This window comes from Hydra vulgaris, chromosome 06, assembly GCF_038396675.1.
Source record: "Hydra vulgaris chromosome 06, alternate assembly HydraT2T_AEP".
NCBI classification, from domain to species: domain Eukaryota; kingdom Metazoa; phylum Cnidaria; class Hydrozoa; order Anthoathecata; family Hydridae; genus Hydra; species Hydra vulgaris.
The window spans coordinates 52,623,041-52,649,329 of record NC_088925.1 but is presented as its reverse complement, the minus strand read 5'-3'; the positions used below and the strand labels follow the sequence as shown (position 1 = coordinate 52,649,329).

At 28.6% G+C, this 26,289-nt stretch overlaps 2 protein-coding genes and 2 long non-coding RNA genes across 6 annotated transcripts in view; 3 read left to right on the top strand and 1 right to left on the bottom strand.

The window, feature by feature from the left end:
• LOC136081972 (uncharacterized) overlaps positions 1-5,940 on the top strand; it is a 39,461-nt gene extending 33,521 nt beyond the window's left edge. Inside the window, exon 9 of the long non-coding RNA XR_010639302.1 lies at positions 4,973-5,940. This is a non-coding gene — a long non-coding RNA (uncharacterized LOC136081972). The remainder of the gene's footprint in view (positions 1-4,972) is intronic.
• The window catches only part of LOC100202124 (ephrin type-B receptor 1-B), a 37,702-nt gene extending 31,607 nt beyond the window's left edge, over positions 1-6,095 (bottom strand). For all 3 annotated transcript variants that reach the window (XM_065800446.1, XM_065800447.1, XM_065800448.1), the window contains exon 1: positions 5,339-6,095. In XM_065800446.1, the coding sequence (XP_065656518.1) occupies positions 5,339-6,071 (733 nt within the window). In that variant the 5' untranslated portion in view covers positions 6,072-6,095. The remainder of the gene's footprint in view (positions 1-5,338) is intronic.
• A 958-nt stretch (positions 6,096-7,053) lies between these two features.
• On the top strand, positions 7,054-11,117 carry LOC100205769 (solute carrier family 35 member E2A). Its single transcript, XM_065800444.1, has 10 exons — positions 7,054-7,349; positions 7,443-7,518; positions 7,603-7,800; positions 8,374-8,518; positions 8,674-8,789; positions 8,871-9,003; positions 9,079-9,132; positions 9,565-9,637; positions 9,792-9,922; positions 10,082-11,117. The coding sequence occupies exons 1-10, from the start codon at positions 7,218-7,220 to the stop codon at positions 10,257-10,259; spliced, it is 1,236 nt and encodes a 411-aa protein (XP_065656516.1). The 5' UTR covers positions 7,054-7,217; the 3' UTR covers positions 10,260-11,117.
• Positions 11,118-21,556: 10,439 nt separating this feature from the next.
• On the top strand, positions 21,557-22,402 carry LOC136081073 (uncharacterized). Its single transcript, XR_010638868.1, has 3 exons — positions 21,557-21,756; positions 22,012-22,173; positions 22,317-22,402. It is a non-coding gene; the product is annotated as an uncharacterized LOC136081073 (long non-coding RNA).
• Positions 22,403-26,289: the final 3,887 nt, after the last annotated feature.

The window sequence follows — 26,289 nt, the reverse complement described above, 5'->3', positions numbered from 1 at the left end:
TTATTTTGATGGTTTACTCTCAGAATAATTTTTTTTTAATCAAAGAAATTAAAAATTGTAGATCCTTTTTATGCTTAGATACTACCTGCCCAAACTCTAACCTCTCAGTTATGTACACATACCTACCCTTATTAGAGTTCATTTGACTTTTGATATTTGATATATATATGTGTGTGTGTGTGTGTATGTATATATATATATATATATATATATATATATATATATATATATATATATATATATATATATATATATATATATATATATATATATATATATATACATACACATTGTCATTTTGATATTTGATATATATATATATATGTGTGTGTGTGTGTGTGTGTGTGTGTGTGTGTGTGTGTGTGTGTGTGTGTGTGTGTGTGTGTGTGTGTGTGTGTGTGTGTGTGTGTGTGTATATATATATATATATGATTTGAGTGTAGACATCGTGTTTATGAGTATATGTTATATTAATAAGAAAACATCAAACAAAACGAATTCTCTTTTTGTAATATTTTATGAGCTGATGATGCTGGTGTCCATAACCCAGTGAAAATTTCTCAAAATAAAATTATTATTTGTATTAAGAAAATTCGTATTGTTTGATGTTTTCTTATTAATATATATATATATATATATATATATATATATATATATATATATATATATATATATATATATATATATATATATATATATGTTTACTAAAAGCTGTATTTTACCATTAAGATACTTTGTGAAACAAATTTTAATTGCAAGAGGTACAAAGCCTTGTAAAACACCCATAACTATTTTTGGATTAAGGTTTGATGTGTGTTTCATTCATATATTAGTGGTAGCCAACTTTCAGTGGATTTTGAAATCCACTGAAATGAGTTATTAGTGTTGGTTACAGTTTAATTCTTTTTTATTGTTTTCTTTTTTTATTGTTTTCTTTTTCTGAAGTATACTTTAATCCTGGATCTTGTTTATTTAATAACTCTTGAAACTTATCATGAATTGTTGCCCTCATATTTGGGGTGGGGGTGGGAGGATGAAATTTTAGGGCTTTTTTGTTCCTAGCCTCCAATCGTCACAGTTTTTTGCAAAGTATCATTATTTGACATAAGTATAAACATACAAAGGTTTAAAGTTTGCTCCATGTCTGGAAGTTAGCTAAAAAATCTCAAACACTAAAAAATGCTGGACACGTCACTGTTTATAAGATGCCAATTGCATGCCAAATTTGTTTCTGAATTTTTTTAATTAATTTTTTTTTTTTTTTTTTTTTGCATTTTATAATTTGCTCTATGTTTCTAGTGCAGCTGTAGCTAGTTTTTACTGTTTTATAGTTAAATAAATTATGCAAATGGTGCAATGGTGGAAAATTATTTGTGAATAGGCGTAGGAATTTTGGTTTATATTTAAATTTTAAATTTTCAAAGCCATTTTTCTTTAATGCTTTTTGTACTCTGTTTTTGATAAGTCAAAAACAATTTTGTAAGAAATTTTTTCTTGATAATCTATCATTGATGGAAACAGGCATTTGCTTAATTATTTGGAGCATTTGGTTGAAATTTATGTGTATGTATTTAAGTTGGACATTTTTAAATGGTTGATAATAGGTTTTAATAAGATTGAGTGTCACGTCTAAGAAGTTTACTGTGGTTAAGCTTGTTTTTATTTCTATTTTGAACCTATTTTAAAAATTTCTCTAACGTTCTTTCTAATTTTATTACATTGATTCTTTTATTTATTTTCACAACAGATTTTTCGTCTTAATTTTAATAGAGAGTTGAAGCTATATAGACCTATAAGTTAGCATATCTCTGCGTCATTAAAACATCCCATTGTTATGTCAAAACAATCATGTGTTGATTTCTTTTGGCATGTTTCATTGTAAAAAATAAAAGGGACTTTTTGCAATGAATAATCGTTTTTATTTCATTTTCAATTGTGTAATTTCTTTCAAATTTGATAGCATCATTTAATGTATTTATTGTAATAGATGGGTAAAAATCAAGGTCAAGTTGGATAAAAACTCTTCTTTTAAAAAGTCTCAGACTTTTAAATACAAAAACCATATTCTACTACTCTCTCAAAATACTATTATAATATTAAGGAAAAAACAAATATAACGCCAGCCCTAACCTGGTCAAACAATGCTTACTATTCCATACAAAAACTCAAAAAAACTCCTAAATAAAAAATCTGAGATCGTAACAAAATGTCACCATGAAAATATATCTTCTTTAGATAATTATAAACCTAAAGATTGGCACCAACAAAAAAACCTAAACCGCCATTTTTTTTTAAGTACAATTTAAAAATAAGACATTAAAAAAACTATTTAAAAACGAGAACAATAGATGTTAAAATTTTAGGTAAATTTTTTACACAAAAAAATATCATGCTTTTATTACCTAATGATCGCAGTAAGCGTGAAACTCAAAGTTGTAAATAAAAGCATTATGATGTTATTACATAATTCACACACACATACGCGCATACAGATATATATATATATATATATATATATATATATATATATATATATATATATATATATATATATATATATATATATATATATATATATATATATATATATATATTAGGGTGGCTTTTAAAACAACATTTTTGAAAAAAACCTGTTCCTACCCCTTTACTTTGTTCTATATAATACTAAAACACTAGGTTTAAAATTTTTTTGAACAAAAAATTATTTTAGGGGTAGCTCAAGACCCTTAAAAATTCGACTGGTCCCTAAAATTTTGAAAATAAAAGTTCTTTTAAAGTATGTCAACCTGGTACTCAAAAGAAGCGAAATTATATAAAAACTTTAAAAACAGTAATCACTTTACAAAAAAAGCATGTTTAAATAAACTATTTTTCTAAAACTTGAAAATAATGATTTTTTTTATTTTCAGCTTAAAAACAATAGTTTTTATGCATTTATTTAAGAAAAAAATTGTCTTGAAAAAAAAAGGGTCTTGAGCTACCCCTAAAATAATATTTTTTTCAAAAAAATTTTAAACCTAGTGTTTTAGTATTATATAGAACAAAGTAAAGGGGTAGGAACAGGTTTTTTTCAAAAATGTTGTTTTAAGAGCCACCCTAATATATATTTCGCGCTCTTGCAGTTTTGCGCTCGCTCAAATATTTTATAAAATCGCACACGTCAGTAAAATAATTACTGTCCGGCCAGAGCTTTTTTGTGTGCTGGCAGTAAATTTCAAACGGAGAAGACTGATTAGGTATCAGCAGGCATTCGTTGCAACGGATTTTTGTGAATGACTTGAAAATGTTCCCCTACAAAATGCAAAATGTTCAGGAATTGCTGCCTGTTGACCTTTTGACTCGGTAAACTTACAGCCATACTCCATTGAATTTTGTGAAAGAAGAGGATAACTTCATATCAGAAATCATAATGATCGATAGAGCTCATTTCCTCTTACATGGTCATGTTAACAAACAAAATTTGCATTTCTGGAAAACACAGAAAATCCACACATAATGTAAGAAGATCCATTGCATTCCCTTAAAGTAACTGTTTGCTGCTTAGTTTGCAGTGAAAAAGTGATTGGTTATTATTTTTTTTGAAGATGTTGATGGCACTGCTTTTACTGTAAATGGCAAGCGTTACAGGCAGATAATAAACGATTTTTCTTTGCCGCTAGTTTCTGCATTGGATCTTGATTATTGTTGGTTTTAACAGGATGGGGCAACCTCTCACACAGCTTACTAGATTATTTAAATATTTAAAACTTTAACTAAAGCATTGGCCACACTTAAATATGAAATAAAAAATGTGAGTGATCATAACTAAGTTGCCAAAAATTGTCAACTTAATATTTATTTTTTAAAGTTTAAAATTTTAGACAACTGTGTATTTAATTTTCCATAACTTCACTTCAAATCACTGCAAAGTTAGAAAAAAAAATTGTTTTCTTCAAAACACAATATCATCTAATGTCATTATGGTTTGTCCATAATAGGAATAATGATCAATCATAAGTTAATTATTTAGTAGAATACCCAATATTATCAAGCTTATAATCAAGTAGAAATTGTCATGAAAATAGAACTAGTAAAATTTTCATAACTCAAAGCATTAGTTTTTCAGTGTACAAAGGATTATCTGGGAACAAGTCACCAGTGGGGTTCCGCTTGGGGTTCCACAAAGCTTGGCCCGACACTCTTTATTATTTTTATCAATGACCTCTGCCCTTATATTAGTAAAGGGTCGACTGCAAGTTACGTCACGCAATTTTTGGTCATTTTAGACTCCAATCTTCAGCTTGAGTGATCTCCTGTTTTGGAGATTTGAAGTGGCCCTCCAGGTTGTCAGATCTAACAGCACAATTCTTTCTTTGGGGCTTTTTAAACTTCTGTATTTATCACATAATGCCCAAAACCTTGCAAGGCTTGAAAGCTAACAAGAAGAAATAAATTTGGGGCCAGATGTTTTATGAGTAACAAAGTCAAAATAACGTAAAATGAGCACAGTTATGCATCAATTTGGTAGGTGGCCAATTGAGTGATAATTTTTGTAACAATATAAGTAATGTAACCAACTATATACTTTTAAAAAAACTTTTGATGAAAGCAGAGCTTTTTTTTCATTTATAATGAAATTACAATCAATTCTAGTGGTGACTATTGTGTCAACCTGTATATATATATGTGCATATATATATATATATATGTATATATATATATATATATATATATATATATATATGTATATATATATATATATATATATATATATATATATATATATATATATATATATATATATATATATTATATATATTATATATATATATATATATATATATTATAGCTGATTAAGTGCTGCAAAAAATGTCTCTCTGTACTTAATGAAAATCTTAAATATCAGTTTAATAATAAATAGTATTTTAAAAATTTTAGGATGTTCATAGTTTCAGTTGCGATAGGTTTAAGTTACAAATTTAATTATTTTTAGATTTTATCTGAATGAAGTTAATTGTTGAAAATTAAAAGTGCCATATTGAATATTTTAATATAACAGCAAAATAAGAACAAAGCAAATAAAAGGCTGTGAAGCAAAAGATAACTGATAAATATGTAAATATGGACATAGACAATTCTAATTATAATAAACAGTTTACTTGTATATATCTAACATCTTATATATTGTATTATTGACATTTTGAGGTTTTTGTTAATAGTTTAGCTATTAAATACATACACTTGTCAATTGCAAGTCTAGTTACAATATATAAAATATTCTATATTCTATTAATGTTTATATATATATATATATATATACATACATACATACATACATACATACATAACTACATTTCACCTTTACAGGTCTCATTAATCTTTTCAAAACCTTTATCACAAACACAGCTACTGTTTACAGTGTAGTTTCCATTAGATAAACATATCATAACGGGGGTTGATGTGCCAAATTCATTTATTGCGTTTTCTATGCAACTTCCATTTACAACCAATTGTGCTACTTCAGTATTTGGAGCTGGTTTTGGTGGAAAATTGGCTAACTCTAATTGTGTATTAGAACATTCAAAGTAAAACAGATCAAAACTTTTAATTTCCCCACAGAATCCATCTGCTTGAAAATCTATAAATATTCCTCCAGCCTTTTTTAAATCCTTTACTTCAATAATGAATTCTGATGTTTGAAATAGTTGTGAACTAGCTGGCAAAGGTTCCGGTGGTATAGAAAAATAGTTTTTTAGTTCTACTACATCATTGCAACTCATTGCTGTGTAAATGTTTATTAAAGTGGTTTGTTTACAGTTTGATTCAGAACAACCTTTTATTTCCATTTTGATTTTCAAAAAAATTGTACTATAAGGTTGCACTAAATAAAATTGAGATCGAAGAGTGCAATTTGGAGCATGACATAGTTGAAGAACTCCTTCAGTTGTTTCCCCAAAAGTTGATCCACAGCTATTGCCTTTAACCATCCAATTTTCTGTATAACTAGGGTTGCAATAAAATTGTGTCAAACTTTTTTGGCTGCATATGATTATAGGTATTTGTATAAAAAGGTTGATAATTCTTTTCATCATCTCAACTGTTTTTAATCTTTACTAAAAAAATTTTTATATGCATTTATAAGTTTATATATATATACACATATATATATGCATGTACACATATAAATACACATAAATATATATATATATATATATATATATATATATATATATATATATATATATATATATATATATATATATATATATACATATATATATATATATATATATATATATATACATATATATATATATATATATATATATATATATATATATATATATATATATATATATATATATATATATATTCATTCATACACAAACATAAACTAAATACTTCTAGGTAAATGCTAAATACATAAATGTAAACTAAATACTTCTAGGTAAATGCTAAATACATAAATGTAAATATAACTTTTATTTAAGAATAGATTTTTTATTTTTTACTCATAATAAAAATTAACTACAGAACAATAAAAAAAGTTTGATGTAGGCTTTTTTTTTATGAGGTAATGTTACTTAGGTCGTTAAATTTTAGATTGTCAATAATTTTTTACTAATAATACAATAACTTTATTATTTTTTTAATTAACTTCCTGCTTTAAAAAGACTTATAAGTAATTATTTTGCTCTGTTTTTTATAGTTCAAAATGTTTGATAAATAAATTTTAATGGTTTTTGCATAAGTTAATTGTTGTTTTTCATACACTATTTTTTTTATCTTAAACGAAATTCTTGTAATATTTTATTTACCAAAACAAAATACACGTTTTTTTATTATAAACTATTGTAATTTATTTATTTTTATACATAATTTATTTACTAAATTGTAATTTGTAATTATTTCACTTTTACTTTAATACTGAAGTTTGTGTTAGTTTTAGTTTAAATAATTTAAAATTATTTAAAGTAAGTTAATTTAAAATTAATAAAAGAACTTTTTGAAATATTTTGAGAATTGAAAATAAGTATTAAAAATGAATTGAATTAAAATAAAAATTTATAATATGAATTAATATTTGAAAAGAGAATAATAAAGTAAACAATTAATTTTAGCAGAAATAAATAAATGATCAAAAATGAAGTTTTATTTTAAAAAGTATTTTAAATATTGGTTAAGTGATCGAAAGATTGGTTGATTTAACAAGCTAGTTTTATTCATGTTTTATTAAAATGGAACCCGGACTTCCATGGCAACCAGTAAACTTAAAAAACGGAAAAATTGATAAAAGACATCATAGCGATGGCGGAAATGTTTTACAAAGAGAAGATTTTTTTACAAGGCATCTTTCATTGGAAGAAGGAGTTAGTATTTTAGTTTTTGATTTTAGAATACTTTTTGGATATTTTTTATGATAAAGAAAATAATTATTAAATGTTGGAATATTTTTTGTTTAGGACATTTTCAAAGAGAATGATCATGCTAGTCCAACTACTTCGCCAAATGTTGAAACACGCGCTCGTAGAAATTTAGGTGTTTTTTTAAATTTTCTATTTTTTTTTTTTTTTAATTTCCTTATCGAATTTACGTTTTTTTATTATTGTATTTTAAATTTAGATACCATTAAACAGGTTGATTCTGCTGTTCTTCAGATACCATCTTCAAGTTTTATTGTAGTAAAAGATGGTTCTTTGTTTACTTCTATATTTATCAAACAAATTTGTGTGATGAGTTTGTGGTTTTTTTCGAGTTTCACCACAATTGTATTAAATAAGTTCATCCTTACTACTTTAGATGGAGACCCTGGAATTTTAGGTTAAGAAAAATAATTAAAAATATTTTGTTTGTTTTCCGTTTTATTTCAGTTTTGTTAAATTTAATAACGAATAGAAAAATTTTATAGAAGTTTATAAAATGAAAAAAAAAATGTTTTTAATTATGTTAGTTAACAACAAAATATTTTTTGTTTTGTTATTACACCATATTATACCATTTTGTTTTGTTATTATACCATGCATACTTTAAATGTAGTTAATTTTATCGAATAAAAGTTAGGTATTCGATTATTATACAGGATGTTATAATATCGCATTGAAAATTTCATTTTTAAACTAATAAACGAAAAAGATGTCAAAAAATATTGACAAATAAACATCAAAATGAAGTTTTTGAAATTTAAATATAATAGATATTGGATTGTATGATGAGTTTGGACTCGTTAAAAGTTCATGTTACTATTGCCATTGTTACTATGTTACTATGCTACTGAAATATGTTACTATGCTACTGAAATATGTTACTATGTTATTGAAATATGTTACTATGCTACTAAAATATGCTAATAAAGTTTTAAGGTACATAATTTTAATGATGTATTTGATTTTGCAGGTGGAAGTCAACTTTTTATGACAACAATTTTTGGTAGCATAATGATGTATTTTCCTGCGTGTCGTCAAATAAGAAGTCGGAGTACGAAAACCCATTTTAATAGATACAATTTTTTTAAGACTATTTCTATTTTGGGATGGCTCAGGTACGCATACTTCTATTACACAACCACATAACTACTCGATAAATAATGATATACTATAATTATTTAGTTAGTTAATGTCTTTAAATATAAAAAACTAACGCTTATAAAAGTTATATATATAAATTATTAAAGTTCTAACTTTTTTTTCTCTTTAGATTTGGTGCGATTGCATGTTCAGTCATTGGTTTGAAATATGTAGCAGTTTCGTTTTCGGAAACCATCAAGTCATCAGCTCCTCTTTTTACTGCAGTGATAGCTTATTTTTTGTTAGGTATTTATTTTCATACTTGCAAGTTTTATATTTCTTTAACTTACTTGAAACAATCTTCACTCTTTTTTATTTTGAATACAGGAGAGTATTCGGGAATATTAGTAAACTTGTCGCTATTGCCTATTATGTTCGGTTTGGCCATTTCAACGTCTACGGAGCTCAGCTTTAACTCTACAGGATTTATTGCGGCTGTGGTTAATAATATACTTGATTGGTAGTCATCTATTTTTTCATATTTTATGCTTAGATCTGATAATGAATATTGAGTTTATTTTATTATTTTATTCAGCGTTCAAAATGTTTTCTCTAAAAAACTTCTCAGCGGTGATGAACCAGAGTTTAGGTTAAATATTATTTAAATAAAATAGTAAATAAATTATATATATATATATATATATATATATATATATATATATATATATATATATATATATATATATATATATATATATATATATATATATATATATATATATATATATATATATATATATATATATATATATATAGGGGCGATTCAATAGGCCCCTCCCCCATTGAATTAGGTGAGAGGTTGACACGTTTTAGTAGATTTTTAGTTTTAAGGACATTTTTTAAGGATTCGTCCTCCTACCCTCATTTTCTTCCTAGAATCGTCCCTGTAATATATATATGTGTGTGTGTGTGTGTGTGTGTGTTTGCTTTTATATTAGTATGCATGTACTTTTTAATATTTTATGTTAATATCTTTTAAATCGCATTAGATTTTTCATTTCATCTATTATATTTTGAATAGTGCATTAGAGCTTCAGTTTTACACCAGTGTTGCAGCTGCGATATTTCAAATGCCGTTATGGTTCTTGTTCATGGTAATATGCTACAAATATTTGTATATCTTGTTGGTATTGTTCTAGTCGTCAGTATAATAGAAATCTTTTTATTTGTATTTTGGAGCTATTCTTTTTGATTAGGTTTTGTTTTTTCATCAATATGTATGATAGTAGTCGATTTTAATTTTTGCAGGACATTCATAGTAAACTTAATATGTTGGACCAATACATGGTTTCAATGCTTCTTTTTAATGGATTTATGTTTTATGCCCAATCACTATTTGCGTATTTGCTGATGTCTCTTATTTCTCCGGTAACATTCAGGTATAATAAGCTATATATATATATACATATATATATATATATATATATATATATATATATATATATATATATATATATATATATATATATATATATATATATATATATATATATAATTTACGAATTAAAAAATATAACAGCACGTTAATTTTTTTTTAGTGTTTCTAACACATTAAAGCGTGCTGTTCTAATTTGGTTTTCTGTGTTGGTATTTGGAAATAAAGTCACGATGTTAAGTGCTTTTGGTACTTTTCTTGTAGTTGCAGGGGTGTTAATGTACCTGAGGGCAAGACATTTAGAATCAATAAAAATGAATAAAACTACCGATAAGCAATGAGTAACAGAATTAAGTTTGCCATAATGAATGCTAATGAATACTCGACGACTCGATGTCGAGCACTTGATAGGATTAAGCAATTAATTGTTATGAGATTTTGAATTCTAGCAGGCTATGATTCAAGAAAAATAGAAAATTTAGTGCATTTACACATATCTTAATTGTGTTTGTTGGATTTATCTTTTATAAAGCCTAAATTTTATGCATTTACATCTATCTATATCAATTGCGTTTATCTTGTGTAAAGCTTAAACTTCTTTTATAAAATATTTTATTATCAATTTTATATTTATTTAAATTTATTGGAATAAAAGTTCAGATTTGCATAAAAAGTTTTCAAACAAATTTTTTTTACCAAAAAAGTACCTGAACGTGCGTTTCAAGTTGGAATTGGAACTCTTTTTTTAAATAAAAGCGTCGTTTTAAAGTACCTTTATATGAAAGTAAATAAAGTTTTATTAAAGAAACTTTGAAACGAGTTTCTCTAAAATCAATAGACTTTGATTACAAAAGTTCTTTATCAACAGATGGCGATTCTGATTGAGTTCAAGATATCGGTTCCAGAATAACTACTTTAAATTTTACAAAAAATAACTTTTTGTAGTTTCATTGTTATTTTTAAAGTCAAAAAATGTTACAATTTTTTGAACTGTTAATAAAGATATGTTTTATATCAATGTCAGTTACTGACACTATATACACGGTGTATTTTTGTGTCTCGTTTATTTCACGATGTATTTATTTTAGTGTCTCGTTTATTTCATTTTAACAATGTAATGAATCTTTATTTTTCAAAATAAAGGTCAAATAAATTCACGTTATTTGACAAGGCTGTGGCAATAAATTGCTGTATCTAAAGTATTTTGTTTTGATCTTGTGTATATATGTATATATATATATATATATATATATATATATATATATATATATATATATATATATATATATATATATAAATATATATATATATATATATATATATATATATATATATATATATATACACAAATTTATTCCTTATCTACTATATTTTTATTATTAAGTTTATAAAAATAAGTTATCCATAATTTTTTTTTTACTTCATCCATTAATATAGGCCATAAAAACTTTAAATAGGCTTTTTACTGACCGGATTTTCACTTCTAGTGTAACAGACATTGGTTCTTAACCATCTGGACTACATACATCTGGACCGTATTTATTATTGGTTGGGTGAACAAAAGATCCTCACTGTTAAATTGTTATCTTTAAGGTTTTTTCAATATGTTTTAAATTGTTTCTTCCCTTATTTACGTGTCCTCATGAAATATTCTTTATTTAACTCAAATTGTGTTCAGTTGTCCAAATTTTACATTTTCGCAATATGTTTTAAATATTTGCTTGCCACGCAATACAATAAGATGTGGCAGGAAGAAGAAAAGGACTTTTGGTGTTTTACAGTAATCGTGATCAACAAGCTAGTGAGCTTGTCTAAAGGTAAACCTATAGTTAAAATAATGATTTTTTCCTAAATTCAGATTTTATGAATACTTAGTAAAAATGTAGCTTGATATTTTTTGTTTTTTTTACACTTGCAGCTTCTCTTGTAATTTTTTGATTATTGAAGTAATATCTTTTTTAATCTTTTTTTGTATCTTTTTTAAACAGGAAGCACAAAAAAAAAGATTTAACATTTTTGCCATTTTTGCTTTTTAATTTTGCAGATTTAACTTTGTAATTTTTGGGGAAAATTATTGAACCTTTTTTTTGTTTTGTGATGTGCTTCTTTTAAAGTTGCTGAGTTGCGGCAAGTTACAAAGTTTTTATTTTGGTGAAAATATTTTAGAAATTAAATCGTTCCTAGTACTTAACAGCAAACGCCAGATTTTTTAACTGTTCAATCGCAATGTGTTATGTTTTAAAATTAGGTAGTTCAAAAACAAAACAGTATGGTATATTTGCACTTGATAAGATCTCATTATTATAGCTTTTACAAACATCCCATCTTCATCTGCGAAATTTTAACCGAAATAAATTTTCTGCTCTGATTTTTTTAATCATTTTCTAATTTTTCACATTGCATTCTATCTAATAGTGATAATAAATATTGCCTTGTCACTAAAAGAAACCAGTGACGGATTCAGCATTGTTTAGTGTTTCAGATAGCTAACTTCGGGACATAAAGCAAACTCCAAACATTTGTATGCTTATACTTATGTCAAATAATGATGCTTTGCAAAAAATTGAGTGAAGACTGGGAACAAAAAAGCCCTAAAATTTTATTTCTCCCCCAAGAAAAAAAGAAAGATACGAAAACAGACGCATATCTAGTGAAATTTTCCTTCAAATCCTTTCGCATAAATGTTATTCAGAAGATCTAAGGGCTAATTATTTGTCAGTAAATGTCTTCGAACAGACGATAAGTGGCGTAACTCATCGATAAATTTGTCTTTACTAAAATCATCTTGATACAGAAGTACAAGATCCTTAACTTTAGATTCTTGACTGTTTGTTATGTCTGAACTGATGTTAGGCTTAGACCAGATGAAGGAAAATAAGTGCGCTTTCAAAGCTTGAAATCTCTCTGTAATCTGTTGAATAAAGGTAACAAAGTAAACAATTTTCATTTCTTTATTGGATGTTTTCAATTTTATATTTAGCTTAGTGATAATTTTTTTTTTTTTTTTTTGTAATCTGATAATGCCCCATAAACGATATGCCCTTGGAAAACCGACCCAGATCCTCACCTATTGTGCGCCCCTGACCGCACAGCAATATCAATTTTAAAAAAGGATTTCAACTTCTGTAGCCCATACGCAATCTGCGACCATACCACTTATGTTAATGTAGTTTTTCGCTACACCGCTTGAATATCCTGATAGGAGACTGCAACACTGTTTATATAACATGCGCTTATAAACAACATCGCAAACACGTATATGTTGACACTCAGAAACTGTCAGCAAAAACTGTCATGAAAAAAATATATGAACAATATAAAAATTTATTTGCAACTTAAAAAAAATAATCAAAAAAAAATATTATTGCAATTTATTAGAAAATAATATCGGTAACGCTCAAAAAACATGGAGCATAATAAAAGAGGTTTTAGGAATGAAAAAAGATACACTAAAATGTTCCCAAGATACCCCAGTGGGCACAGTACGTTTTTAAAACGTTCTTTGGACGTTTTTATTAGGTTTAAACCTTATTAAAACGTCTAAAAAACCTTTTAAAAACGTACCGTGCCCACGGGACTTAAGAACATATGAAAGTTATATTGCAGCCTCCAAATCTATAGACATTGCTGAGAAATTTAACAATTTCTTTACAAAAATTGGGAAAAAACTTGCTGACAAAGTAACTCCTTGAAAAACAAGTTTTAAATCATATTTAGAAAAAAAAAAGGATCTCGTAATGGAAGAGCATAAAGTAACTCCCAATGAGCTTCAAAACGCCTTTAATTCTCTACAATCAAACAAAAGCCCAGGGATGACGACATAAGCGCGAATGTCGTAAAAAGCGTCTACCACATTATCGAACATCCCCTTCTGCATATGTACAGCGTGTCTTTAAATAACGGGATATTTCCTGAACAGCTTAAGATAGCTAAAGTCGTTCCTGTATTTAAAAGCGGGGACAATTTTATGCCTTCTAACTATAGACCCATTTCTGTTTTACCCTGTTTTTCGAAAGTATTAGAGCGCATAATGCACAATAGACTCTATAACTTTCTAGTTAATGATCAACTCTTAAATAATAATCAATATTGATTTCAAGAACGACACTCAACAGAAAACGCTGTAGTCAAACTTGTAAATGAAATTTTAAATGGATTCGATAAAAATAAATACACTCTAGGGGTATTTCTTGATCTTTCAAAAGCATTTGACACTGTTGACCATGAGATTCTTCAGTATAAACTAGATATTAATGGAATAAAAAACAAAAATTTAAAATGGTTTCGCATCAGTTCTAACAAGTAATATAAAGACTATAACTTCCACTCTAAATTTTAAATGTGCAACAAAAAAGCCTTTATTTAACCTTAGTTATTTAATATCTTATATATTGACGCAATACGTTTTTATTTTTTTTTTTCAATGTATTTTCTTCAATATGTATGGATTTCAAAGTTATGTTATTAAAAAAAAAATTTTTTTAATTTATGCATGTGTGTTATATACAAGATTATATCTAAATTTGTAACAACGGGGCTGGATGGTAAGACCATGTCTTCTGCCAGCTCCAGTCGGAATTTTTCAAAACTATCGCTATGTTGTAAAACATTGTAAGGCTTATTTCAAAGGACGAAATAAATAAATATTTTGAGTTCTTGTTCTTTAGCTATTTTTAGGCGAATTTTTTTGGAGAGATGTTTCATTAGTTTGGGATTACGTTGAAATTTATTTTGATTATCGCAGTTAGAAGATGAATTATTCAATTTTGAATTACTTTTCTCTTTAACAAATAGTTTAATAATTGGATTTTGAGAATATTTCTTTTTTAATACGTTGTTCCATTTACTGTTTCTTAATAAAAATGTTGAGTTTGACAAAATATCAAGTATCTCAAGTAGACCAAGCCATGAGAAAGTCATTTTTCCGCCTTTTCTATTTTCTCTTATAAGATTTGTTAATAGTATTTTTTGACCAACAAAATATTTTGATGATGTTGCATGCTTTCTATCATAGTCTATTTTTTGTTTCTTTTGTGAACAAATAACAACCCAGCAGGCACAGGATGTCCTAGGACGTCCATAGGACGTACTAAGTTCGTCCGTTCGTCTACGTCTTATACGTAGAGATGGTCGGACATGGGCCAAATTGTGTCCGATGTGCGACCGAGTCAAAAAAATTTTACAAAATGGTTGATCGGTTAGAATTGAAAAATTTTCAACGGTGTCCGTGATCGAAATGTTCGGTTCTGATTGAAGAATGTTTTGTCCGATGTCCGCCATTGTCGGAATTTTTTATGGCCGCCATGTTCGGCGTCCGACCGGGCTGGCATTTCTGGGCCGAATCGAATAAAATTGATTGACTTTTCCGAAAGTGTTCGACTGTTCGGTTGTACGAACTGTTCAGCATTATTATCTCTCTTGAATTTATATTCCATTTTAATCCAAATTATTCACCACTGCTTTAAACAATTCAAGACTTTTGCTACCGTTTAAATCTTTGTTTTATCCTAGTTTAAGTTTTTTTATTAAAAATCACGATGTATGCGAAACTATGCTACGGTTGTATTCTTGTTGCTTGTGAACAGATATCTGAAGAGCATGAAACGTGCGCACATATAAACGTTAGATATTTTGTTTATTTCGATTTTATTGTTATCTTGTTGTAAACTTTTAATGGTCTATTGTTCTATATACGCATCATAGCTTTGTATGTGACCGCAGAAAAGTTGAGTAATTCTCCAGGTGTGTTTTTCATGCTTTTTTTCATGGGAATTATTTTTTGTATGTGGTTTTATTTTCAATTATTCACCACAGCTTTAAATTATTTCAAGACTTTTAAAAGTTTCATTCTCCTTGGACTACAGGGTATTGGTGAATATTAGTTACATATTTTCGAGAACTTATTACACAAAAATACAAAATGGCGCATGTTATAAAAGATATCTATGAGACTTCAGATGAAGTCATTAAACTTAATGCAATTTTAAATGAACAAATTTCCAGTGGTTCTGTTCTTTTGAAAGCGAAAACTACTGGTGTAGGCAAGTCAGAAGTTTGGATGAATTTTCCTTTGCTCTTCAAATTACATGCCACCAAACCTGTCAAAAATATTGCAGTTTGTAACATTTGTAAAAAAGCTGTTCCCCAAAAGCTAAGTAGCACTACTACTTTGACCAGACATTTAAAAACACATGCCCCAACAGCTCAAGATCCTTCACAGTCTATTTTGCCAGTAATAAAAAAAGGAAAATTCTACCTTCAAAACTTCTGTGCAAGTTCATAAAAACCACAAGAATGCAATGGTGAATAGTTGTCTTGCGTTATTTAGTACTGATCTTCGTCCATTTGTAACAATTTATGGGGAAGGATTTGAATCTGTCATAAACACTGCTATTCATCTTGGTGCTACTTATCGGGGACATATTACTGCTAAAAACATTCTTCCTTCCAAACACAAAGTTGCTGAAGCCATGAAAACTAGTGTTTCGAAGTCTAGAATCACAATCAGCCGAATACCCAAAGCGAAACTAGAAAGAAGTGGTGTAGGCATAACTACTGACATTTGGACTAATGATTTTTCAGAAACTCATATCTATCGATGACGCTGCATTGGATTGAAAATAATCAAGTACAGGAGCCGGCAATGGCTTTTTCTGTGTTACCTCCTATTTCAAAAACTGCCACTGTTGTCTCTTGATATCTCATTGACAATTTTAAAAAGGTAGATGCCTATACTGCTGGCGGACTGAGACAAATAATTTTCACCACTGATCAAGGTTCTAATATTTTGAGTGCTTTCAAAGATAGTGGCTTTGTAGTAGCAATAGAAGATATAGACATTTGTCCAGATATCTTGCAATCGACAAGAATTTCATATAGCAGCCACAACTTGAACAATGTTTTGACAAAACTTTTTAAACCATCTGAACTGAAAATTCACTGCTTATCTTTGCATGATCTTCTTCACAATTGTTATCAAGTTGTTACATTCGTGAAGAGTGGAAATGTGAATGCAAAATTAAGCCGGACTCTGAAAATAATATGTAGCTACACGTTGGAATTCACATCTGACACTCTTTAAAGGAGTCCTTCTAATGTATGATGAATTGTTGATTCATTTACGAGGAACTAATAAAATGGTAGCAATTGAGGCAATCGACAAAAATCAGTTGGAGGTTTTGGTTAAATTTTTAAAAGTTTTCAAAGCTGCAAGTGATGATTTGGAAGGGTCAACCTATCCAACAATTTATATGCCAATTTTGTTAAATTTTAGTATGCAAGATTACTTCAAGTCTTTCTCCTCATCTTTTGCACAGATTTCTTTCAACATTACTCCTAAATCAGACAATCCTGAGTCTTATGTAATTGACGATAACACTTGGCAAACACTCTTCCAGTTGAAAACTTCTTGCGATGGGTTAATGATTCTGACTTTGAAACTCAATATGATTCTCAGGTCTTCACACAGGACTATGAAAACCAAAGAGATATTATTACGTACTTGTCAAGTTTTGCAACTGACATTTTGTCTGATAAATTCAAAATAAATCATATTCATTGCATTGGTTTGTTTCTTATTCCTTTTTGAAAGTCTTTCAAAGTCTTCGGACAAAATGCTTCTGCCAAGCTTATAGAAACAAAGGAAAACCTGCGACGTCTTATACAATATTGTAATTTTGAAAAGACAAACTCATCACCGACCAATTCTACACCTCAGAAAAAGCAGCACTCCTCTACCAAGCCTTTTTCTAACCACATTTTGCCTTCACTTTCTTCCTTTATTGACTCAACAGCCCCTGTTGAGAATAATTGTTTTAGAAAATTATTGTTGCTCGTGTTCGACCGGTTCGGTGGTTCGGACCGTACGAACACGGGCGAACAGAAAAACGTCAATTAGTCCGAACATCTCTACTTATACGAACCTATTTAGACGTCCATAGGACGTCAAAAGTTCGTCCGCTCGTCCAAGTCTAAAACAGACCTATTTAGACGTCCAAAACGGGTATATTCTGGCTGAACGAACTATTTTATATTTATCCACGTGTTTTTCAAGTTTAGTGTTTCTCTTCAAAACTGAAATCTAAGTGGTATTATTTAATTTTGCATATATATGATATAATGGATTCAAAGTTTAGATCAACCAAAAGAAAAACTGTTTCTATCGATAAGAAAAAACAAAGGTACAAGTGAGTTTTAACGTATTTTATATTTCATGTAAATTGATTTTTTTTAATGTCAATGTTTTAATATTCAAATGTATAATTATTATACATTTAAATAGTGTATATAATTATATTTAAATGTATATTATAATAATTATAATATATATTTAAATATATTATATAATTATAATAATTATAAATATATTTAAATGTATATTATAATAATTATAATATATATTTAAATATAATTATATATACTGGATATATGAAAATATTATTTAAATTTATGCATGTATCTAATTTTGCATGTATCTAATTATAAGCACTGCAGTGTATATAAACTTATATATATATATATATATATATATATATATATATATATATATATATATATATATATATATAATGTGTATATAAATGTAAAGTTCATATTTTTAAGACTCACAGTGTGCAGTTAGTGAATCTGTATGTAATTTTGCTGCAGAAAATGTTATGTATCCAAGTTTAACTAGTGCCTTAAAGCTAACATTCAGTAACACAGTACCACAAAAATACGTTTTGTCTTCTGATTCAATTATTGAAAATTAAGGAGAGAGATTCAAAGATATTAAAGGCGGTGATCAGGATAAAATGTATTTGTCTTTAAACGATAGTGATATTGAAAAAGAGCCATTGGAAACAGTTATTTTTCAAAATGAAATAAAAAATTGGATTTAAAACACAACTGCACAAGGCAATGTACCAATGATTTATTGACAATTTTAAATTGTCATGGGCACCAGGAAATGCCAGAAGACGCAAAGACACTTTTGTGTACTAGAAGAGTTGTGAAAACAGCATCTTAAAAAAATGTTTTCAGCATCTTAATTTAAACCGTTTGTTGTTGGATTGTATGGCGGTGAAATAGAGCCGTGTACTTCTGAATTATTAGCAGATTTTGCAGAAGAACTAAAAACTTTTAAACAGCCAGAAGAAATATTTGGTAAGATCTTCAATATTTCTTTGTTAGCAATAACATGTGATGCTCCTGCAAGGGCGTTCTTAAAAGGCACAGTTAAACATTCTAGATACAATCCATGTGAAAGGTGCAATTTGCGTGGTTTTTATGTTAATGGTTGTATTGTTTATGATAAATGTCACGAAACAGTTACAAATAGAAACAATGCTGATTTAAAAGCCGGATTATACTCTCAACAAGATGAAGATGGTCGGTGCCATCATCATACACAAACTCCACTGTTTGACATTGAAGATTTAGATATGATTCAGGATTTTGCTCTTGACTATATGCACTTAGTTAATTTAGGTGTTATGAGGCGTATGTTATACTACTACAAAGATACACATGCCCAAATATTTAATGGTCATTTATCAACTCCTTATTTAAAAGAGATTTCTCATTTATTCACTAATTTTAATAGGAAATCGCCATCAGATTTTGTGCGTCAAACAAGATCTTTAGAAGATTTCAATAGATGGAAAGTCACAGAACTAAGAACATTCTTACTATATGTGAGTATTGTTGTTTTAAAGGATATTCTCAATCCTAAGATGTATAAACATTTTCTCAGCTTATCTTGAGCAATCCGCATGTTGTGTGAGGAGAATAATGATGTTAGGAGCACATATTTGAGCCATGCAAAAAAACTCTTGGAGTATTTTGTGTCAAACTCTCATGAACATTTTGGTGACACATTTTGTGTCTACAATGTTCACTGTCTTCTGCATATAACAGACAATGTTGAACATTTTGAAAGTAGTTTGGTCAAGATTTCTTGCTTCCAGTTTAAGAATTTTTTGCAACAATTAAAAAGATTAGTACAAGTTAAACAAAACCCTTAAATAGAACTTGCAAAACACTCAAGTGAACATAAATCAGATGATCCACATAATGCAAAATTAATAACTAAAGTTGATGTTTCCAAGAATGCTTGTTTCATGACGAAATATTTTGTTAAAAACATTTTACCAAATGATCAATTAGTTTGTGACATCTATAAAAAGAATCATTTAAACAATTTCTTTGACAACTTTGTAGAATCTAAGATACTTAATTTATACTATACCATAAACCATAATTTTAGTCCAGTAATGCAAACAATTAACATGCATGACTTACTTAGAAAATGTGTGTGTATTTCATTTAAAAATAACAAAGTTGTAATATCTTTGTTAAATAATGTGAATTTCTGAAATTGCGTATTTTTTGTTGTTATATATGTATTTATTGAAGGTTTATCCATTTTTTAACTACAAAGCTTATTTCTAGAATCATATATGTTTTATAAAAACATAAAATTTATCCTCAAAACAATTCAAAATGTACAAGAGTTACAATTCTGCATTGATATATTGTACAAAATAAGTAGTAAGTTTAATTGTTATGACTTATTTGCTATTTAAATTATAGTTATCTAAAATTGTAGGTTGTACAGTACCATTGCCATTAAAGAAGATGGTATTGACACTAAGACAGTAGTACCTACTCACTGGGTTAATGCAGATGAAGGTATAGTATACTATCCCCCTCGAGGAAAAAAAACTGGTGGTGTTTATTTATCTGAATAGGCTAGTCCAGAACCTGGCTGGCAAGAGTTAATATCGTTAGAATTTATTTTGAAGTGTGGAAGTTATGAAACATGTCAGGCAACGCTAAACTTTTTAACTGAAGACAAAAATGATGTTCGCCCTGATAAGTGTATCTATTGCTTTGTTTAAAAACTGTTTGCATTATTTTTGGTCAGATGTTATACTGTTATATAATTTCTGAAAAGTTAATATTTTCAGAAACTTGCTTATGTAATTTCTTTATATAATTTCTTTGTTCAGCAAGGTTATTTTTTCATAGTTATAGGCTTGAGATAAGGTTTTAACAAAAATTAAATAGTAGTTGCCCCTGGACCTTGAAGAAATTAATTATTTATGATAAAAATGTGTATAGAGCTTTGATATGTTTGGTATTCAATTGGTGTGTTCTGGGATTATTTTGTTTTTTATTCTATAATTTTTGATTTTATAGTTTCAAATATGCTCAACCCAAAGGAATAAGTCCCTAGTCCAAATTTGCATGCTTTAAAGTGCGCACCATCTGGTTCTTCATCACCAATTCAATTGGATGTGCCACTTAAATCTCCATGAAAAAAAAGTAAAGTGGGCTGTGTAATACAGCCAAGATCAAATGAAGATTTCGAACAATCATTATATTTAGAACCGTACCACTTTAACAAAAATCCAACATCTTTCTAAAAAAGTGATGGTGGTGTTTCATTTAAGGAAATGACAAATAAACATAAGTTTTTGCATGATATTACGGGTTGTGATGATCTCTATTTCTCTGATTTTAAAATTTTATCTATAGTTTTATAAATGTTTTTTCCTGTTTGTTTTGTTTGTTGTTTGATGTTGTTGTTGTTTGATGTTTATAAATATTTTTTCCTGTTGGCTGCAATACAAATAAAGAATTTATATTTAGAGTTTCAGTATACCATGCTAATGAAACTAGATTTGTTGCAGCAAAATCAACTTAAAATTATGGAGCGATTGGACAACATGGAAACAACCAAAAATTGGTGCTAATGATGTGGGTGCCATAATTATAATCCCACACAGAGATATTAGGTGTTTTAATGAAGAAGAGGAAATTCTCAGAGCAAGTTCTTGTACTATGAAAAACAAGGTAAAAGCATTAACCTTTCCAGGAGTATATTCTATATACTATTAAAACAGGTGATGACCACAAATAACATACAACGTAGTTGTATGTTATTTGTGGTCAACTCTAATGAAACAGGAATATATTATGTTCCTTCTGATGATTCAAGTAATGTTCCTAGTAACATTAGAATATCGTGTTTGAGAAAATGTTAAGTTGCAATATAAAATTTTTTACGGCATTAGGTTTTATAACTTATTAGATTTAATAATTTTTCAGATCACTCAAATCAAAGCCATCGGTGGTGTAACAGCACGCTAAACTGTCAAAAATGTTTTAAACCGGTTAATGGTGCCACAAGTCCAAAACTTATTTAGTAAAGATGGATTAAAAGGCAAGCCATGGATTAAAAGGCAACCCAACATTACAAATGTATTAAAGGTTAGGCAATGATTGTATTGTGTAAAGTTAAATAAAAAAAAGTTAATTTTATATTTACATAAAAAAATAAAAAATTGTTTATATAAAAACTATTTCTGTGTTCAGAAGAATAATAAATGCAATTTACTTTTTTGCTTGTTTAGAAGGCTTAGTATCCGAAAGAACCGATTATGATGCCGCAACTATCGAAGCCCTTAGCACCACTTTTTTGTTAGCATTTAAAATTCTGATCAGAATTTTAAATGCTAATAAAAATGATATGTATATATATATATATATATATATATATATATATATATATATATATATATATATATATATATATATATATATATATATATATATATATATATATGTGTATTAGGGATATGACTTTTTAATTTTTTTTCAAATAAAATGTTTCCTGTATCATAAATCGATGAACTTTTACCTAAAATCATGAAAAAAGGCCCAAATAGCTTTCTGCAACAAAAAAAGGTCACCCCCAAAATAAAAATTTGATTTACCATTTTTATACATTCATTTTTGACCGATGTTTTAATCTTAAGCTTAATTCTCAGCTTAATTCTATTTATTTCATTATTTTGTTATGAATTTATAAATATAACGCCACACGTTACCATGGCAACGAAACGGCCGTGTGCCGGCAAATACTTGGAATTGTTATGTGATGACGTCATTGTGTTACCACGGTGATATAGACGACTGTAACAGACTGTAGAAGATTATAGAACTTAGTAGAACATTCTGGAAGCTCTAAATAATTATATAAGCGAGCTGCTGTCAGAGCTCAGTGTTGATAATGTGAATAGTTCTATGAAGTACTCTGCGTGTAACTGAGCTAATAAGGAACTACTGTAGCGAACTAAAGACGCTGTAAGTGTACGAAGTATAAGTAGTTGTAGCATTATCGTTAGGATACGGACTGGATTATCGAACTGTTATCAACATTGACTGGATTATCGAACTATAATTGGATTACTATACAGTTAAAGTATTTTATTAATTAAACGACTTTATTAAACGGATATTTACGCTCAGCTATCCGTAAAGTCGTAACAATATTATATGATGTCTCACAAGAAAAGTCATACCACAGTAACAAAGAACAAGAAGACTTGGACTAAAAATTTGGTGAGCTTTCAAGAGTCACACAGAAGAAGAGGAAGCGTGGCTGTAGAAGAACATTCACTCGATGAAAAATCCAGAATACCACTTCAATTGCAGATCGTAGGAAGATACCAGTTTCTCGGAGCATATGTTAAAGGAAGAAAAGAACGAATAGACCAAATTTCTAAGGAAATTACAAAATTGTGGGACAATAAACTGAATTTTCCACGTGTGTCTGATCAAGTGATAAGAGCAAAGCTTATGAAGGTGCTGAAGGTCTATGATGAATGTGTCAAGCGTGGAAAATATGATGTTCTCAATGCATTATTTGACATCACGAAAGTGAATGGCCAGTGGTTATCCTCGGAAGATAAACGTCTATACCACCTACAAAAAGAAAGTAAAGGACAGGTGGGGTACTCAACAGGACAAGTGGCAAGTAAAGAAACCATTCACCCTTCCAAGAGAAGGAAAGTCCAGTCTGGAACAGCAATACCTTCCACATCACAAGTCCTGTCTACCACAGACAGTGGTACTGAATCTGAAAACTGCAAAAGTAAGAGTGAAGATGATGAAGACGACGACGGTGATAAAGACGATGATGAGGACACTCAGAAAAAAACTAGAAAGCACTACAAAAGTAAATTTGCTGTAAGTATGGTTATATCAAGTGGAGTTTCCACAAAGAAAGCTGCTAAAATATGCAATGTATTATCACAACAAGGTATTGATATTCCAACTCCAAGTCAATCAGCAATTTACAAGTCCATATTCAAAGAGGCAGGTAAATTAAAAAAAGAAATGATACAACAACTTAAAATGGAACAGTGGTCCTTACACTTTGACGGCAAACGAATAGATGATAAGGAATATCAGGTAGTTGTACTTCAGAATGAAAGAACTGACGTGAAACTTGATGCACTGCGTTTAAAAGATGGCAAAGCTGAAACTGTTGCTGAAAAAATTGCCAAACTTATTGATGAATACAATTTGTGGAACTCAATTAAGATGATCATTACTGATACAACAAACGTCAATACTGGGAAGAGAAATGGAGTTGTTGTGAAGTTGCAACGTATGTTTAAATTAAAGGGTGTCACAATACCACAATTTATCGGTTGTCAGCATCACGTACTAGACAGGATTCTCCGTCTGGTGATGGACGAAGAACTTGGGGGTGATACCAAATCTCCAAACATTGAATACCCATTTGTGTCTGAACTGTTGAATAAGTATGATGAACTGAAGGATAAGTTTGTGAATGGAACTGTAGAAATTCTTGATAAATCAGGGTGGAGAGACGATATGAAGTTTTTGTACCATTTAACAAGAGTGTTTAGGTTCTATGAAGAACAAAGAAACTTCCCTCTGATTCACTTTCAGAACATTCCTAATATGAGCAATGCCAGATGGAACTCAAGAGCCATTCTCGCCATTCTGGCGTTCATTCTTATGCCTGAAGCGAGAAAGAATTTGGAGAAGGTTTGCAGGTTCATTTCATATGAGTGGGCAGAACATTGGTTTAGTAGTCAAAAGTACAATGACAATGACTTCAAGAATTTATCTGATGTATTGAAGCCTTACAAAAAGGCATTGCAGTCATTCAAAAATCACTGGAAGAAAGAGCCATCCGTCATCGACATACCACGAAGTAATCAGATAGCTGAACGTGCAATCAAGGTGATGCAAGACCTGTATGCTTCCTGCAGAAAGAAAGACAAACTGCAACTTCGATTCATTCTAAGTAATAAGCGCTAGACTCTTTATGAGACGTGAGCATCATGTGACCCATGTACTAAACACAGTAGGCCTATAGACACAGACAGTTATGTATATTGTTGTACTAGACGCTTTGATACTGTTAATTTTGTAATACTTGTATAATTATATATCACATAATGTTTTTTGTTATATCACAGTACATGTTGCATAAATAAATAAAATAACAACAGGAGTATGACTCTTACAACATCTTCAGCCTTTAATATTCATTTACTGTACAAAAGTGTACCTATTGAAAGTTCGATTTTTTGGTTTTGGGGTGACCTTTTTTCAAAATATGTCAAAATGAAACATCTATTCGTTCTTTTTACATAAAAGTTCATTGAAATACGATACAGGCCTAGTAGGTTGCAAAAAAGTCATATCCCTAATGTGTATATATATATATATATATATATATATATATATATATATAAACTAAAAATTTATAAAGGTGTTTATCTTTTATGGCCTTAAACCAATCGATAACATTTCGAGTGTTTTTCCATTGATTTAATTGTAATATATTTCTTAGGTCTGTATTAATTTTAGAAAGAATATCTTTACTAATTCTAGCAACCTCGTTTTTAGCAGGATTCAATAAACGGACAGTCGGATTGTTTTCATTTGGTTTAACTTTCCATTTAGTAAAAACGTTAGCAACACCAACGTGGGAAAAAGTTTTTTGAAACTTATTGCCAAACATTTTCCTAATAATAATAAACTGCATAAAATCTTTAACAGGAACACAGTCAAAGTTAGCTACAGTTGTATACCAAGTGTAAAATCTATTATAAATTCGCACAACAAATACATTTTATGCAACAATACAAACCTTAATCAACAGGACTGTAACTGCTATAATAAAAAACTCTGTCCGTTGTTTAATAAATGTTTAACAAGCAACATTGTATATCAAGCAACTGTTACAACTGATGATCTTGTTTCATCTTCTAATGAAAAATCCTACATTGGGATAAGTGAGACTCCTTTTAAATTAAGATACGCTAATCACGTTAAATCATATAACATCTCTAAATACAAAAATGATACGGAACTCTCAAAACATGTATGGAAGTTAAAAGAAGCTAATTTAGTCCCTATAGTTAAGTGGAAAATTCTCAGGTGATGTAAAGCATATAATCCAACATCCAAATCTTGCAAATTATGTCTCACCGAAAAATATGAAATTCTATATTATAAAAATACTAATTTATTGATTAAAAGGAGTGAGATTGTTTCTAA